General features: G+C 34.0%; 1 protein-coding gene across 1 annotated transcript in view; it reads left to right on the forward strand.

Moving 5' to 3' along the window:
- The window catches only part of TRPC1 (transient receptor potential cation channel subfamily C member 1), a 76,750-nt gene that overhangs the window by 40,407 nt on the left and 18,579 nt on the right, over positions 1-17,764 (forward strand). The window contains exons 7-9 of the mRNA XM_044670839.1: positions 2,398-2,734; positions 9,219-9,358; positions 11,998-12,141. Coding sequence (XP_044526774.1) covers positions 2,398-2,734; positions 9,219-9,358; positions 11,998-12,141 — 621 coding nt within the window. The remainder of the gene's footprint in view (positions 1-2,397; positions 2,735-9,218; positions 9,359-11,997; positions 12,142-17,764) is intronic.

Genomic DNA, 17,764 nt, shown 5'->3' on the forward strand with positions numbered 1-17,764 from the left:
GGTTCTCAGCACTCTTTCTTCTATAAAAGCAGGAAAGACACTATTGGAATATATTGACAGAAATACGGAATGTAGAAACTTTGATACTTTTTAAAAATACACTTACTTTCTGTCTTAGAACCAATAATGAGTATTGATTCCAAGGCAAAAGAGTGGTAAGGGCTGGGCAGTTGGGGTTAAGTGACTTGCCCAGAGTCTCACACACACACACACACACACACACACACACACACACACACACACACACACACACACACNCACACACACACACACACACACACACACACACACACACACACACACACACACGAAGTAGTTGAGACCAGATTTAAACCTGGGGCTTTCTACCTCCAGGCCTGGCTCTCTCTCTGCTTCCTAGCTGCCTCACTTAAATACATGCATTGTATTACATTACAAACTTTGATCACAATGTATTACAAAACCAACAGTGAAATATGAAGATGCATTGAAAGGTTGGGTTTGAAAACTGAACTCAGACATAATTTTGCCTAAAGAATAGGAGGCTGTGAGTCAATACATATTATTTCGTTGGTTTCTGGATTCTCTGAAGGACTCATAGAAGAGGATGACCAAATGTTTCCACTGAAGAAAAACGAGGAAACAAGAATCAGGAGCAATTTGTTGTTGTACAGTCTTTTCAGTCATGTTCAATTTTTCATGACCTCATTTGAGATTTTCTTGGCAGAGATACTATAGTGGTTTGCCAATTTCTTCTCTCAATAATTTTACAGATGGGGAAACTGAGGTCAATAAAGTTAAGCAATTTGCCCAGGGTCACCCTGCTAGCAAGAGTCTGAGCCTAGATTTTCACTGAGAAAGATTCGTCTTCCTGACTCAGGTCCAACACTCTATCCAACTCTATCCACTGCATTATCTTGCTGTCCCAGGAATAATTTTACTAGATAAAAAGTAGATTTTTCTAAAAGGAAGAAATTATTTTAAAAGATTACAGAGAATTACTTATAAGATCTTGTCCTTTCAAATAATATATGTTGTAACGTGCTTTAAAAGTTTGGTTGTAGATCTGGTTGAAGTTGTATACTTAAATAATATAATTAAAAATAAATTAAGTGATCTAGTTTTATTGAAATTATTAATAAAAAGTTCTGGAGTTGAGCAAAAAAGAAAAAATATGTTGTGACTTGTTTTTTTGTTCTTGTTTTTTTTATTTTTTCTGCTTAACAAACTTAATTTTCACAATTATAGATGGATATAGCAGAGAATAGGGGAACATCCAAATTTGTAATTCCTTTTGTGGGAAAAGGAGAAACTATTATCCTGATTCTTTAAAATGAAAAGTTTATTGGGAGAAAGAACATATTTCTCAGGCACTTCATTTTTTTTTTTAAACCCTTGTACTTCGGTGTATTGTCTCATAGGTGGAAGACTGGTAAGGGTGGGCAATGGGGGTCAAGTGACTTGCCCAGGGTCACACAGCTGGGAAGTGGCTGAGGCCGGGTTTGAACCTAGGACCTCCTGTCTCTAGGCCTGACTCTCACTCCACTGAGCTACCCAGCTGCCCCCATCAGGCACTTCATTTTTAAGGAAAGAAAGTAATTCATTTTGGCCCCAAAGAATGACAGAACAAAGTGCCTGAGTAGCACTTGTGATGAATGATAAGATATATTTGTTCATTTGATGTACTTTGTATATTTCATGTTAATCTTATTGTCAAGCTTATCTTTCCTAAACAATGAATTTGTTTTTCTACAGTATAAAATACTTGTAGAAATATAGGTCATGGAGAATAATCTTTAAATTATTTTTTATCAAAATAAATCTACTCAATGTGAAAGCCTAATACATTGGGAAAACCTGCTAATTCTAAACTCTGGAGTGATGAATAGAGAAAGCTAGTCTGTTTCTTTTATCTTTAGTTATAGTTAATGACAATGTTTTTCAATCCTTTTCTTTTTCATGTTTCATTAAATCTGAGTTTAATTTTGTTTCAGTATACATATATTAGCTTAAAATTTAAAAATAATGAATGCCTTGCTTACATTTTTAGATATAAGATTTAGTATTTGAATTTGAATTTCTTGTAAGTGGTATTCATTCATTTTAAATTAGATACTTATTACTCTCTTCAGGAGGTAGTGAATGTTATTGTTTTTCTCAACAGATCACATTGATAACTTTTTATATTTTATAAAAACAATACAGGGTAACTACATTTTGCATAATAAATAAGTGCTATGAAATTTTTTGAGAAGACAATTTTTTCTTTGCTGTGGTAAAAAAATCAGAGTTCTCTTTCTGAGGAATTTTTGTAATATTGATTTGTCATCTTAAAACTTTGAATAGCAACTTGAATAATGTATTTCTCAGACACAATTCAGATCCTTTACTTTAATTTTTGTGTTTTTTTTTTTTCAGTTTGTCTCTCAATCTAACTGTCAGCAGTTCCTCAATACAGTTTGGTTTGGACAGATGGCAGGTTACCGGCGTAAACACACCTGTAAGAAGATATTGACAGTTCTGACAGTCGGCATCTTTTGGCCAGTTCTATCACTCTGTTATTTGATAGCTCCCAAATCTCAAGTTGGTCGAATAATCCACACTCCTTTTATGAAGTTTATTATTCACGGAGCTTCATATTTTACATTCTTGTTGTTGCTTAACTTATACTCTTTGGTCTACAATGAGGATAAGAAAAATACCATGGGGCCAGCCCTTGAAAGGATAGACTATCTTCTTATTATATGGCTTATTGGTAAGTGCTGAATTGATTTGGAAAGTTGTCTTGATTTAGCTCATTAATCTTCTTTGCTGTTTATAAAATATCTGAGTTCTAATCCCAAGAAAAAGTAAATTGGACATTTGTGGGACTACTGATTAAAACTTCAGAAAGGACCAATAACTAATCTATCTTCATATTTGATAGATGGGGAGACAGAATTCTTCTATCTTGAATAAAGTGTTACATATAAATTATAAGATTTTCCTCTAAGAATTTCAACTTTGATATAATATTTAAAGTAGATATAGATTTTTTCCCCTAGGAAAAAGATTACAATCCTACTTAGAATTTTATCATTGTTAAAATTTTTGAGTTTATGCTTAGATGTTGCTTGAAAGTTAACTGTTTGAGTTCCAGGATGATAAATTCAAGTGGAAGAATTTCTATTTGCATCAATGGAAAGAGTGTCTGAATTGGTGAAATAATGTACCCCTTGAAATATTGCTTTATTTTCTATGAAACTTAAGCTTTAAGGAGCCTAAACATTTTTAATTAACCATTTCAGGCATGTCTTCCTTTACTCTCCTTTCATAATAATTTATTGTAATAATATTTCAATTTAGAATTATGTAAAAGAACCCCTAATGTAGGGATTATTAATGTAGAGTCCATTAATTTATTTTAAAATTTTGATAACTTTACATTTCAATATAATTGGTTACATAAAATACATAAAAATACAAAAATTATGTATTTTCTTTTGTGTATTTAAAAATTATTAAATTGTATTATAAAAACCTCCTTAAAAGGGGTTGATAGGTGTCATCAGGTTCTGCCAAAGGTTCTATGGCACAAAAAAGTTAAGAATCTTTGCTCTACTGACTCATTTTTCATTGTGGTTCCTTACTGATGGCAAAAATAGCCTCTTAAATATTTCCAGATCTTTAGAAGTATAAAACAGACTAATAAAATTACATTAAAAAACTTATGCCTATAGACTGAGGGAAGGGAAATTAAAAAAATTTTTTTTCATTATTTAGAGGGTCACATTCCCCTTTTTACTCTATTAATGATTATTTTTTGTTTTTGTTCTGGGATGCTTTTTGTTTGTTTGTTTTTGGTCTTCAGCAAAATGGTACTACCTTCCTGGTACATTATTCTTGTCAAACTCAAAATTAATTTATTAAATCTTTCCTGATATTGGGAAGAAACTCTTGAAATTTTTTCTTTCTCAATATAAAACACTGTTTTACTTTGAAAACGTATACTTGGTCCTTTCTTGACTCTAGAATTATATTATAGTTGGGGAAATATGATTTTATATATTTACCTTTTATTCAGTATAATTTGTCAAAATTGACCTATTTAAAATTTTAATTTTTATCGATATCTTTTGTTAACCAAGAATTAAAAAGAGGAGAAAAAAATGAACAACTTAAATAGCATATAAAGAAGTATGACATTATATGTGGTATTCCATACCCATAGTTCTTCATCTCTGAAAGAAGGGAGGACAGGGCATTATTTTATTTTAATTGGTCCATCTTCATATACTAAGTGCTTAGTGTACAAGGGAAGGGCAGAAAATAGTTCTTGTTCTTGAGGAACTAATAATATAATGGGGAGGAAACCTGCAAACAACTAGGTATAAACAAGCTATTTACAGGGTAAATTGAAAATGGTTAAAAAGAGGGAAGGCACTAGACTTAAGAGGAATTGGGAGAGGCTTCCTGTAGAAGGTGAGATTTTAATTTGAAAGAAGTCAAGAGGCAGAGACTGGAAAGGGGAGGGGAGGGGAGCAGGGGGTAGTTAATGAAGGGCTTTGCAAATGAAAGTAAGAGGGTACCACTGGAGTAAGAGTGAGAAGATCAGACCTACATTTTAGACAAATCACTGTGGTGGCTGAATAGAGGATGGAGTGCAGTGGGGCCCAGGTAGACAAACCAGCAGGTCTAGGTGATGAAAGTCCCAGAGTGTTAGCAGAGTTAAAGAGAAGGGGACGTAGTCAAGAGGTGTCGCGGGGTGAAATTGACAAGCCTTGGCAACACATTGGATATTGGGGTGGGGGGGGGGTAGGAGTGATGACATTTAGGTTGTGAGCGAGTGTGGGAGACTGAGATTGTTAGTGGTGCTCTTGACAGTAATAGGAAAGTTTGAAAGAGGGGGAGGCTTTGGGGAGAAAAATAGCAAGTTCAGTTTTAGACATACAGAATTTGAGACATCTATAAGATACTCAGTTTGAGGTGCTAAAAAGGGAGGTTGGATATCAGCAGAGAGGGGAGAGGAGGGCTGGATAAATAGATTTGAGAATCAGTATCCTACCTCTTTTTAGGAAATAAGTTGTTTCATTTTAATATTAACGTTGTTTAAATTTATATTTTAGAACATTAATTAAAAACAATTAATCATATTTCTACTTGTACCTAACATTACCACTTTTAGTTAGAAAGAGTTGTTCAATATTCAAACTGAATATTTTAAATTGAAAGTGAAAATGTTACAAATTTGGTTAGAAAGGTGAAATAGTCTCTTCTAATGTTTTTTCCTATTTTCTATATTTTTGCACTCTAATTGTTATGATATTTTTTGTTTTTAAAACACAGGAAAATATATTTATTAATGATAATGGAATATTATGATGGTGGAAATAATTTATGAATAAATGGATGAAAAAGCATTTATTATGCACATTTGGTATATGCAAAGCACTGTGCTAAGTCCTGGGGATTCAAGTAAATAAATGGAGATTACTTCTGCTCTCAAGGAGTTTACAGTTTAATGGATGATACATTTATGAACAATATAATTAGAAACTGAAAACTTTTGATTAGTCAAGTCTATAGTTCTCTCCTTTATAATATTCTACAAGAATATTAACATGCTTATGTTATTCTTAATGATCATGCCAATAGAAGATTCTTTTATATCAACCTTTTGTAACCCTAGAATTTAACAACTCTAAGGAGTATTTGTCATTGTCTATGTTCAGCTAATTTGCCAATAAAACTACTTGAGATTAATTCAAATTGAAACTGAAAGCCACATAATCCACAATAGAATGTAAGTTGTCTGAGAGGAGTATATCTTTTTTTTTTTTTTTAAAACCCTTACCTTCCTCTTGGAGCCAATACTTGATAAGGGTGGGCAATGGAGGTTAAGAGACTTGCCCAGGGTTACACAGCTAGGAAGTGTCTGAGGTCAAATTTGAACCTAGGACCTCCCTGTTTCTAGGCCTGGCTCTCAATCCACTGAGCCACCCAGCTGCCCCCAGGGCTATGTCTTTTTAAAAAAATTTTCTTCCTAGCACAATGCCTCGCATATGATAGGGCTTAATAAATGCTCGTTGAATTGAACTTAGAATGAGATGTCTTTAGGTTGCATAGTTAATTTTCATTTAATTGACAGGTCTTACAGATTTGATGGAACTTAAATGCTGAAGAACATTTATGCCATTTCTTTTAGTATTTAGCACTGTTTACTAGGGGAAAGAGTCCTACTACTCTTCAGATAACTTGTACAATTCAGAATTTAATGATTTGCATTAATATGCTCTCATTAAACTTATTTAATGAGACTACTCAGTAAAAAATGTATAAATACTAAATATTGACTGAGACAGTAGAAATCATTAGAGATAATTTCAATCTTCTCAGAGTAGCTTTTTTTTTTCAGTAAACTATACCTGATTTTTTTATGGCTCTTCTGAGATAGCATATATACAAATTACATCCCTTTTAATATGTTTAATTACATAAATGCAATGCACACCATTGGTTCATATGATTATTTTCATCTCACATGATGGGATTTTACTTATAGATTATGCTAATTCACTTTTTTCTCCTTTCGACTGATCTTCACTCGCCACTCAAAGGGAATACCTATTTACCACTATCTATAGAATCTATATTTTGAAAAAAATTGATAAAAGAAAAAAAAACCTACATGAATATGTAGAATGTCAAGGTTATAACTTTTCATTTTAATATTCAGTCAATACTGAGGAAAAAAAGATAGAGTAAGTTTCCTTATACCATATTTTATTACAACCAATCTGTACATTTCTGTACATTAACAAATTAGTGCTAAAAGTGGCATTTTGGACTTTAAATGTGATGTTTCCCTTTTGCTATTTAAACATGGTTTTTGTTTACTTATATTTCTTTTAATTCTTATATGTTTTCAAACATGAAATTATTTTGAAGGCAAAGAAATGCAAGTGACATTGACAGAGCTATTAACCTACAAATTTTATTGCATATTGTAATGAAATTTTTACAAAGAATTTTTAAAAATAGCTAACTTTAAAAAGCTTAACCCTTTCCCATTTATCAAGTTGAGGATTTTTAGTTCATTTTCCTTCTATACTATGCAGAAAGAACTATTTATTAAACTGTACATATGAAGTGAATTAATGATTACTGGATGACATGTCAATTTAAAATGGGTTGACTTGACCTGGGTGGAATATCTGTATAATACAATGATGTAATTCAAAATAACAGAGAATTACTATGGAAAAACTCATTTAAAGTGAAGATAGTTTATGAAATGTTATTGAACAAGGGGCTTGTCATTTTGCAAATGCTTTCATATTTATATTTTTTCCAGATGTGTAGAGATTAAGATAAGGGAACTTTGTTGACATGTGGTAATAGCAAATTGAACATTTAAGAAAATTATGCCAATGGAAAATCAAGAGAGGAAGTATAGAGTATTAGACAGAAGGCTGTCCTTAGAATTAGAATGACACAGATTCAAAGCCTGTATCTGACAAATACTGCCTTGGTAACTACAGGAAAGTGATTTAAATGAATAATTGCTCTAGGAAACTATGATAGTCGGTTAATTGTAAAGGTTATTGACCTATATTAATAGAGGCAATTTCCTTACTCTGAGTGTTCTATTAACAAGATCCCAGAAATAAAAGTTGGAATGAAAATAAGGGTTTTAAAGCCTGTTATCTTAAAATCCATTGATTTAAACAGAAATCAATGATAATGGCTTTAACCTTTCTTGCTTCTTAGTTTGTTATACTTACAATTTAAAAAATAAATTTAAATAGATAGCAATTTGGTATGTTGTGATTGCATAGCCTATCTGTCTATCTGAGAGTCAGTGTAGAGTGGTAGAGACCTGACCCTGAAAGCAGGAAGACTGGGTTCAAGACTTTTTTCTGAGATGTATATTCGTTATGTGATCTTGGGCAAGTCACTTAAGCTTTCTGTGAATGGAACTCACTAACCCTAAGTTGCAGTCTGGTATCCACCTGCATTTTGTGGAGGGAATTTTCTTTGAATATTCCTTATAACAATGAAATCCAAATCCAAAAAGAAGAATTACATATATTTTGACATTTTCACTTTAAACATTCAGATATTTCAGAGTTGTTTTTATTGTCATGAAAAAAACAACAGTGCTTTTATAAAGATAGCCCTTAGCATTATTTCAACTTTTTGCCCTACTTGTTAACACATAGACCCATATCAAGTAAGCATTCCAAGTTTTTTACTCAAAAAATTTTTTCTTTAAGGGTCATTTGTACTCAGATAAAATTTTTCCTAACAGGCATTTGTTTCAGAAAATAGACATTTTATATAATAAAATCTTAATTCTTTAAAAACATATGTACAGAGAAAAAATGTTTATCTCTTTTGATAGTTTTCAAGTTAGTGGTTTTCAAGAACCTTAAGATTCCATGAGAGAGATATCTTTTGGGGAAAAAAAAGGGACAAAGACTTAATTTTTTTCATCTGAAACTTATATGTAGATCCTGACATAGGATAGATAAAACAGAAGTTCTTCCACATCTTGAAAAGTTTGAAACAGATCTAAAGGAAAGTAGTTCAGTAGAAAAGCAGCAAAAATAAATGTCTCCTTTGGACAGTTAAATTTAACATTCTCAGAAAGTGGCCATCCTGGTTTCAGTGATATGATTATACTTCTATAAACCTTTAATTAAAAATGTTTTGATGGTTAGAAATACACAAATGTTTTGAAACTTTTTCTGTATCAAATAAAGGTACTTTACAGTTAAGATGCTCCTGATCAGGGATTTTCCAGTCTAATTTATTTGACTTAGTTTTCCTCTCATGTATTTAAGAACTCAGGTTTTTGTTACTTTGTATTCTCCTAAAAAGCATCCTAATAGAGGAATATGCCATGGAATTTCTTTTATTATATTAATGTTTTGGGTAGTCATAAATATTTGCATACAACTTATTGATAGAAGGATTTCTGGCTAGTAACATTTAGTCTTTTTAAGCATGAAAATCCATTCTTTCAAGCTTTCCTTAACTATTTTTCCACTACTGCCTCATTCTCCAGTATAGATTATTATTATATTCTCCCTATAGTGGTAACTAAAAAAGTATTTTATTTTTACAAGGCTGAAGTGATATGAGTATACTATTTCAGTTATTTATTCTATTTTAAAGTATTTTTCTTCTTATATAGTAGAATTAAGTATGCATTGTTTGATGTTTCTTCCCACCCCATCACCCCCAACCCCTTTTAGGAATGGTGTGGTCAGATGTTAAAAGACTCTGGTATGATGGATTGGAAGACTTTTTAGAAGAATCTCGTAATCAACTCAGTTTTGTCATGAATTCCCTTTATTTGGCAACCTTTGCCCTCAAAGTTGTTGCTCATAACAAGGTGATTATTCACTATGTTAATTAAAAACACAATAAAGTTTATTGGGGAACACCAAAAACCTCTAGATTTGTGACCCCAGCATAATAGGAGTTCAAATATTTTATTTGTCTGTTATCAAATTTATCCATAGATGTTAAGTAGACAACTAGCTGTAAAAACTGTGGGGGTTAATGGTTTCACATTCCTTATATAGTGCTGAACATGCTTACAAGGAGAGAACAAAGTAACTCAAAACTGAATCATTAGTGTTAAATATTTGTGTTATCTCAGAAAATTAGTAGACCAGGAATCCTTTATTTGAATATAATATTACATAGTGGGTTTTCCATATGTCACATATATAATGTGATTTTGTTTTGTAGCTTAAATGTGTTCTAAACAGAAAAAAAGAAAACAGATTCCATTCAGAAGATGATTTAGATCCATTTTGATAAAATTCTAGCTTCATTATTCAAGAATGTGCTTGATAGATAGGGATAATAACCATTAGACTAATGCTTTTACACTACAATTTAAACACTTTATCCTGTGGTTTCCCCATCTCTTTAAGGTGATAGTAATCATTTTCAATATAGACTCAGAATATTAGATTTGGAAGTGACCTCAAAGAGCATTTAGTCTAACCTCTTCCTTTCACAAATGAGGAAATGGAGAAAAATCTCTTCAAAATTGCTACTCTCCCAAGAGTAATGATACATAGTGTTATGGGTTACAGATTTAGAATTGCAAAGGCCCTTAGAAGAAATTTAGATCAACTTTTACCTGACAGTATCACACAGGTGACTGGATCAGAGCTAGGATATGAACCTTATTCTTGCTAACACCTTCCATTACACCACATTGCTTCTCTAGAAAGAAATGAAGAGTTAGCACTGACTCACTGTTCTTCCTCTACTCAATCTATACTTGATTCTTTGGGGAAATATTGTAAACCAGGGAAGGACTAGAGATGTTAACTATTAAAAAAATTAGTAAGTGAACCTTCTTTCCTCTCACATTCAACAAGTATGTCCTACCATTTGACCTAAAGAAACATTTAAATCTGTAAATTTATTCCAGATTAGAATCATTCTAGACTCGGGATATAGCTTCATTATATATTCAGGATATATATATATATACATATATATNAGAATTGCAAAGGCCCTTAGAAGAAATTTAGATCAACTTTTACCTGACAGTATCACACAGGTGACTGGATCAGAGCTAGGATATGAACCTTATTCTTGCTAACACCTTCCATTACACCACATTGCTTCTCTAGAAAGAAATGAAGAGTTAGCACTGACTCACTGTTCTTCCTCTACTCAATCTATACTTGATTCTTTGGGGAAATATTGTAAACCAGGGAAGGACTAGAGATGTTAACTATTAAAAAAATTAGTAAGTGAACCTTCTTTCCTCTCACATTCAACAAGTATGTCCTACCATTTGACCTAAAGAAACATTTAAATCTGTAAATTTATTCCAGATTAGAATCATTCTAGACTCGGGATATAGCTTCATTATATATTCAGGATATATATATATACATATATATATATATATATACACACACGCACACACATATACATATGTACGAAGTGATTATCTGCTTTATAGAAAAGTGTTGCATAGTGGAAAGAGCCCTGCTTTTGGAGTCAAAGGACCTGAGCTCAAACTTCTTTGGTGCTTAATCCCTGTTTGACCTTGGGCAAACTGTTGAGCCTCCATGTACCTTAGTTTTCTTTTATGTAATATGAGGGGATTGGATTAGATGACTTGTGAGTACCCTTCAAGTTCCAGAATTTTGGTTCTTTTAAATGGCAAATTTATTTAGTCTATTTTAAGTGATTAATTCAATTGATAAAAATTTAGTTTAAAAATAGATTGTAATTGTATAGTACTTTTTAATTAAAAAGTGTTTTATTATACCATTTTATTTGACTTTCCAAATAACCCAGTAAGGTATGTAGTATGAATATTTTCTTTTCCATTTCACAGAGGAATTAAGCTGAGGTATAGTTAGTTACCTGTCCAAGGTTACCCAAATAAGCAAGCTACAAAGCTGAAATTCAGATAAAAAAAATTGATATTTTGCCTTCAATTCCACTATTCTTTTTATCTTTTATTTGTATTTCCCATCCCATGTAGAACTTAAAACTAGGCTGTTTATTAGAGGAACTGGAATGAAAAACCTTTTTAAAATGTTAATTTCGCAAGGGAGTTAAAGAGTGGTGTGATTGTGGCCAAAAGGCCAAAGTTTAAATCTTGACTCTACCTATGTAACCTTGGACAAGTTATCTATCTCCTTGACACCTCAGTTTTTTCATCTGTAAAATGAGGCATTGTTCTAAATGACCTTTGTGGTCTTTTCCAGAACTAAATCTATGATTTTATAGTGTGTTCCAGGATTTTAATGAATAAAAGATATTTCATAAAAGCTTTCAGTTATTTCCTTAGTTATCTAGTGTTAAAGAATATGTCTGATGGATATATGGAACTGTTCTGAAGGCTGATCCATGATCCATACATATAAATATTTGTGTCTATACCCATGCATGTTATATGCTGTACTTTCTGGATTGACTTTCAACAATATTTACTTTTATTTAACAAAATAGTGACTTACATTTGACATGTTTTCTTCTTAACTCCAGTTTCATGATTCAGCTGACCGAAAGGATTGGGACGCATTTCATCCTACATTAGTAGCAGAAGGTCTTTTTGCCTTTGCTAATGTTCTGAGTTACCTCCGCCTCTTTTTTATGTATACCACAAGCTCCATCTTGGGACCATTACAGGTAAAAGAGTAAAATTTCTGCAAGAGAATTTGAGAAATTTGTTCTTGTATAATTAAATGTCCACTAGAATAGTAACATATAAATGACCTTGATATAATGTACATGCTTCTCATGTGAATCCCATATTTTCCATAGCACTTAACAAATGAAGGCCCTGAACAGTGTGTAACCATTGTCCTTATTTCTGGTTATATTATAGTTATTTTCTTTTAAGTTATTTAAATTTTATTAACTGCATCCTTTTGTTGGCCCAAATAGGTTTATATGTAGCTCTTCTCAGAATTTTAATTTTGCCATTCTCTCTATGAAACTTTTATTATATTGTATGTAAAAAAAAATCTGTTTTTACTGGATGTTTGAAGCACTAGGATATTGATAAAATCAGGAAAAAATGTGTTTCACAGAAGAAAGCTGAGGATGAATAATCAGTTTTTCAGTATCAAAAGGTAAGGAGAACTGGCAGCTGGTCTGGGAGGGGTTAATTGGGGACAGTCATTCTTACTCAGTAAATAGGCATAAAACCCGATTAAAATTTTAAATAACATTTCATGATAATTTAAAGAAAGGAAATTTTATTTCAAAGGATTTTAATCTCCCTTTTTTCCTTACTAAATATTGGATATAGAATGATAGCATTTTTTTTTTGGTAAAAAACACAGGGAATTATTCACAACTGTTTAAACTTACTATCAAGAGCTTACTTAATTCTCCTAAGTGACTGAGCTCCATTTAAATTTATGATATTTGTTTTAAAAACCAAATAAATGTAATGATCTTTGCCAAACCAGAGGTAGTATGTTAGATCTTCAGTTGTATCTGTGTGGATACTCCTTGCTTTGATAAAGACTAAAATCCCTTTATGACTTCTCATCTTGGCAGGATTATTATTTTTCTTATAAATGTCCCATGGAAGATCTATCCAATGCTTTTTTCTCTTAATATCTTTGCTTTACTAATATACAACTCAGGCTGGACATCACTGATCTCTCATTCTTTTGTGAAAAAGAATCAATCAAAAAAACATTCATTAAGGGAGTAGCTAAGTAGCTCAGTGGATTGAGAGCCAGGTCTAGAGATGGGAGGTTCTGGGTTCAAATCTGACCTCAGACACTTCTTAGCTGTGAGACCCTGGGAAAGTCTCTTAACCCCCACTGCCTAGACCTTACCACTCTTCTGTCTTAGAATCAATACTATGCATTGATTCTAAGGCTGAAGGTAAGGGCTTAAAAAAAAGTTCATTAAGTACTGGGTCAGGCAATGCTAATCACTGAGAATACACATAAAGGCCCAAAACATTTGCTTTGCCTTCAAGGAATTCATATTATAATGGAGACAAATACAAAAATAGCTAGAAAAATAAAAGCTATATATGGAATTAAGTGGAAAGTAATCTCAGAGAGGAAAGTCTTAGCAACTGGAGGACTGCCTCCTGAAGTAGGTAGGCTTTGAATATAGTCTTGAAGGAAACCAGGGAAGCTAAGAGAGGCAAGGAAACGGAACATTTTTTAAGGGGAACATCAATAAAAAGGCACAGAAATAGGAAATGGAGTGCCATGTATGAGGAAATGAGTAGTGTTATGGTAAATGAATAAATAACTCTGTGGGTTAACTAACAGAATAACAAAACCAGTGACAAACAACTCCAGGGTGGTTTGGTAAGGAGAGGAATGGGAATAGAGGAGAGCGGGAAACCACCAGAAAAATCTGCTAGGGTTATCTCAGTGGGTTCTTGTTGTCAGATGCCAGATTTGTCTGGGAAAGGAGAAGAACAAGGAATGTCTGTATAAAAAGGTTTTAATAACAAACTAGAATGGGGAGTGAAGGGAAGTGGGGAAAAACTGCCACTTAAGTCTAAAGGTAACTGTCAGGAAATGGAGGGATAGTGATGACTACTCTGAACACTAAATCTACCAGCAGATTGCCTATGGCCAGGCTGGCTTGTCAGGGGTAAGGGTATCTCACAAAACTGTCCATGGCTGTTCCCTAGATGTTTCTGGTCCCAGAGACCTCTGATTAAACAGCAAGATATAATCCAAGTGGGAAGTCGGGGAGATGGGATTATCTGCATGTGTCCACCAGAAATCTTGTTCTTGATTGAAGATCTTGTGTTCAGGTTCAAGAAACAACTCCAAAGTACAGAGATCCCAAACACCACACAGGCTCAACCAGACAGCTGCTTACAAAGCCAACAACTGCCAATAACTGCCAACTCCAGAGTCACTGTGTGCAAGTCCCCTCTGTAACAAGATTCTAAGTTTGGAATTCCAAGCTCTTGCCAGTTTGCGAGCTCAGACTGCTGTCTGATAACTAAATCTCTAATCTATATTTTCTCTATAACAGTTGGCCAGTATGGAGATGGAGTAAAGAATGTGTAAAGTGGAGTGGTGAGGATGAGGAGAGGAGAAAAATGTAAGAAGACTAGAAAAGAAGGAAGGATCCTGATTATTAAGAATTGTAAATGTCAAAGAGGGGCTTATATTGATTCTAGGATTAATAGGGAGCCAGTGGAGTTTATTGGTGGGAGCACTGGGAGACACATGGTCAGAGCTATACTTTAAGAAAATCACTTTGGCAGCTGAATGGAGGCTGTATTGGGTGTAGGAAGGGACACAAGGCAGAGAAACCAGGCAGGTTATTTCCAGGCATGAGATGACTGAGGGTAAGGTGTGTGAGTGGAGAGAAGGGGATGTATATAAGAGAAGGCAGAAACAGCAAGATCTGGATATGTGGGATGAGTGTGAATAAGAAGTCAAAGTGACACCAAGGTTGTAAGCCTGGTTAACCAGGAGGATGGTGGCACCCTCAGTAGTCATGAGAAAGTTCAGAAGGATTTGGGGGGGGAATGATGAATTTCATTTTGAACATGTTGAGTTTGAGATGCCTATTGGTCATCTAACTCAAGTTGTCCAAGAGGTAATTGGAGATGTAAGTCTGGAGCTGAGGAGAGAAACTAGAGGTGGGTATTAAGATTAGAAATCATTTACATAGAAATGATAATTGAACTGACAAGATTACCAGGCAAGAGTATGTAGCTTAGAGATTTTTAACCTGGGTTTACAAACTTGTTTTTGAAAAATATTTTGATAATCATACTTTACTATAATTGGTTTGTGTTTTATACACTTAAAAACATAATTCTCAAAAGGTCAAAAGGCCAAAAAACCTAGAAAAGAGTGGGTATTTAGGAAGAGAAAGGGATCAACTATGGGAAATGCTGTAGAGAAGTAAAAGCAAAATGTGTATTGAGAAATGGCATTTAAATTAAAAAAAAAAGGGTCATTGGGAACTTTGAAGAGAGCAATTTCAGTAAATGATAACATTCAAAGCCAGGCTGTAGACACACTTTGTATTGATTACTTTCTTAAAGAGTTTGCCTAAGAAAGGGAACTGAAATATAAAATAATAGTGGAGTCAATCAGATCAAGTGAGGATTTTTTAAAGTTGGAGGAGTTGGGTGTGTGTTTAATCTGAGGAAGAAAATAGCTTAGTTCTGGCTAGTGCTCTCCATCAGTCTAAGTGATGACCCTAACTTTTTTGAATCCTACAATAGAGTACTAAGTATTAGGCCAACAAAGAAATTTGAAAACATTTTAAGCTCTTCCAAAGTAATTTTAGCATTTTATTAGAAATGATGACAATGAAACCTGGTTATTTTGGCCTCAAACATTTAAGAAATTGAAATTGGGAAAAATCATGGGCGCAAATCAAATACACACAGAAGTACATGCTGAAGTTGCCACAGTTTTGAAAGCACTGAAGAAATATTTCATGTTAGCTCAGTGAGAGAACATGGGAGGATTGAAGGAAGGACAGAAGAAAGAAGAGAGAGATTTATTATGTGCCTGGTATGTGCCAGGCTCTGTGCTAAACACTTTACAGATATTATAAAACACAACAATTCTGGGCATTAGGTGCTAATATTATCCCCATTTTACTGTTGAGGAAACTGAGACAGGTAGCGTTTAAATGACTTGTCCAGGGTCAATCAACTAGTAAGTATCTGAGGTAAAATTTTCCTTAAGTCTTCCTGACTCAAGGCCTAGCACCCTATCCATGGTGCTAACTATCTACTAGTTAAGGAAATATTGTTACCCCCCCAAAAAAGACATTCAAGAGGACATTAATAACTGTTTACCCACAATGCCTAATTTCTCAATATTCTCAGATTCAAAGGTATCTTTAATACTGATGTAAATATTCCTTCCAGGAATTTTTGTCTTGTGAGAAAACTTTATTCATTTGTGGGAACTGGGAGGAAATCTTATTGTACTGTTTGAACCCAGCCTGGAATGGCTCCGAACCTGGACCACTTCTCCCTGCTGTTTACAAACACTTAATATTTAACCATAACCTAGGTCAGTGATGGCAAACCTTTTAGAGATGGAGTGCTAGGTCCCTTCACCTCTCCAGACGAAGTGCCATGCTGGGCCCCCACCAGAGACCGCATACCATGCCCCTTACCACTACCAAGTGCTGGGGGTACTCTCCTTACCTCATATAGGGGAGGAAAGAAGCACTTCCATGGGGCTGCTGGGCAGAGGGGAGGGGGATGTGAAAAAATGTAATCAGTCAGGATGGAGAGGGGAAGGGGAGCAGCTCTGCCCAAGTCCCTCTGCCTTTCTAGTAACAAACTCTGGTGGGGGTGGGAGGGTGGCCACATGCCCACAGAGAGTGCTCTGAATGCCATCTTTGGCACCCATGTTTGCCATTACTAACCTACATTATATGCTAATGAGAAACCAGTCAGATCCAAAGATTGATGTAGAGTTTTCTGAAAATCGTCCCTGAAACTGATCAGTCAGTTATTGTTTCCATGTTTCTTTTCCATGTTCAGACACTTATAGGGGTTCAGGACACCTCCTTTTCCAGTTCTGGGGAATTGTACCTTTTTACTCTCCCTCTCCCAATTTAGAAAGTCCCTAATCTTTCCTCTAATTAAAAATTTGATTACCTAATATATCCTGTTTAGTTATTTCCTTTTAGTTAATTGGTCTTATTTGATTGTTTTTAATATTTAAAAGTATGTCTTCCCCTGTATTCAGGGTCCAGTCCTTAGCCAAGGAAGGGGCCTGGTCCCAGTTTGTTAGGCAGCTGGAATGCATTACTTACTAAAGTGAAATGCTTGGAAACTCAAACCTTTGTTTCCTTAGGTATTTCATCTTTTACCTGCCACATTTTTCAGATGTGAAGATGACCTTACTAAACACTAGGACAAGTGCTTTTTAAATAGTTGTTTTTCCAAGAATGATGGATTTCACTTCATTCAACCAGGCTTTCACCTTGTCCCCTTTGTAGTCAATAAGAATGTGGGCTAAACTGGAATTGGCAATGAAACAAAGAGTTGCCATTTGGCTCATTTTTTTATTAGACCTATAATTTTGGCTTCTATTAACATAATAATAAGACCAGTTATGCTCATACCTCCTAAAATGACCAGCTCCTAGAAAGCAATTTATTTATTGGTTTAATTAGACTTGCTTTTCCATCTGGTGCTTTTGCAACTGTTGTGAGGAAGATTATTTAGTTATTAGTTAGGAGACCTAACAGGAAGGACTGGAGAATTCCAAATGGAATGGGGAAGCAGGAAGTGTGCCTTGGTCTCTGAGACAGACTCCATGGTGGT

Source organism: Gracilinanus agilis, chromosome 3, assembly GCF_016433145.1.
Source record: "Gracilinanus agilis isolate LMUSP501 chromosome 3, AgileGrace, whole genome shotgun sequence".
NCBI classification, from domain to species: Eukaryota; Metazoa; Chordata; class Mammalia; order Didelphimorphia; family Didelphidae; genus Gracilinanus; species Gracilinanus agilis.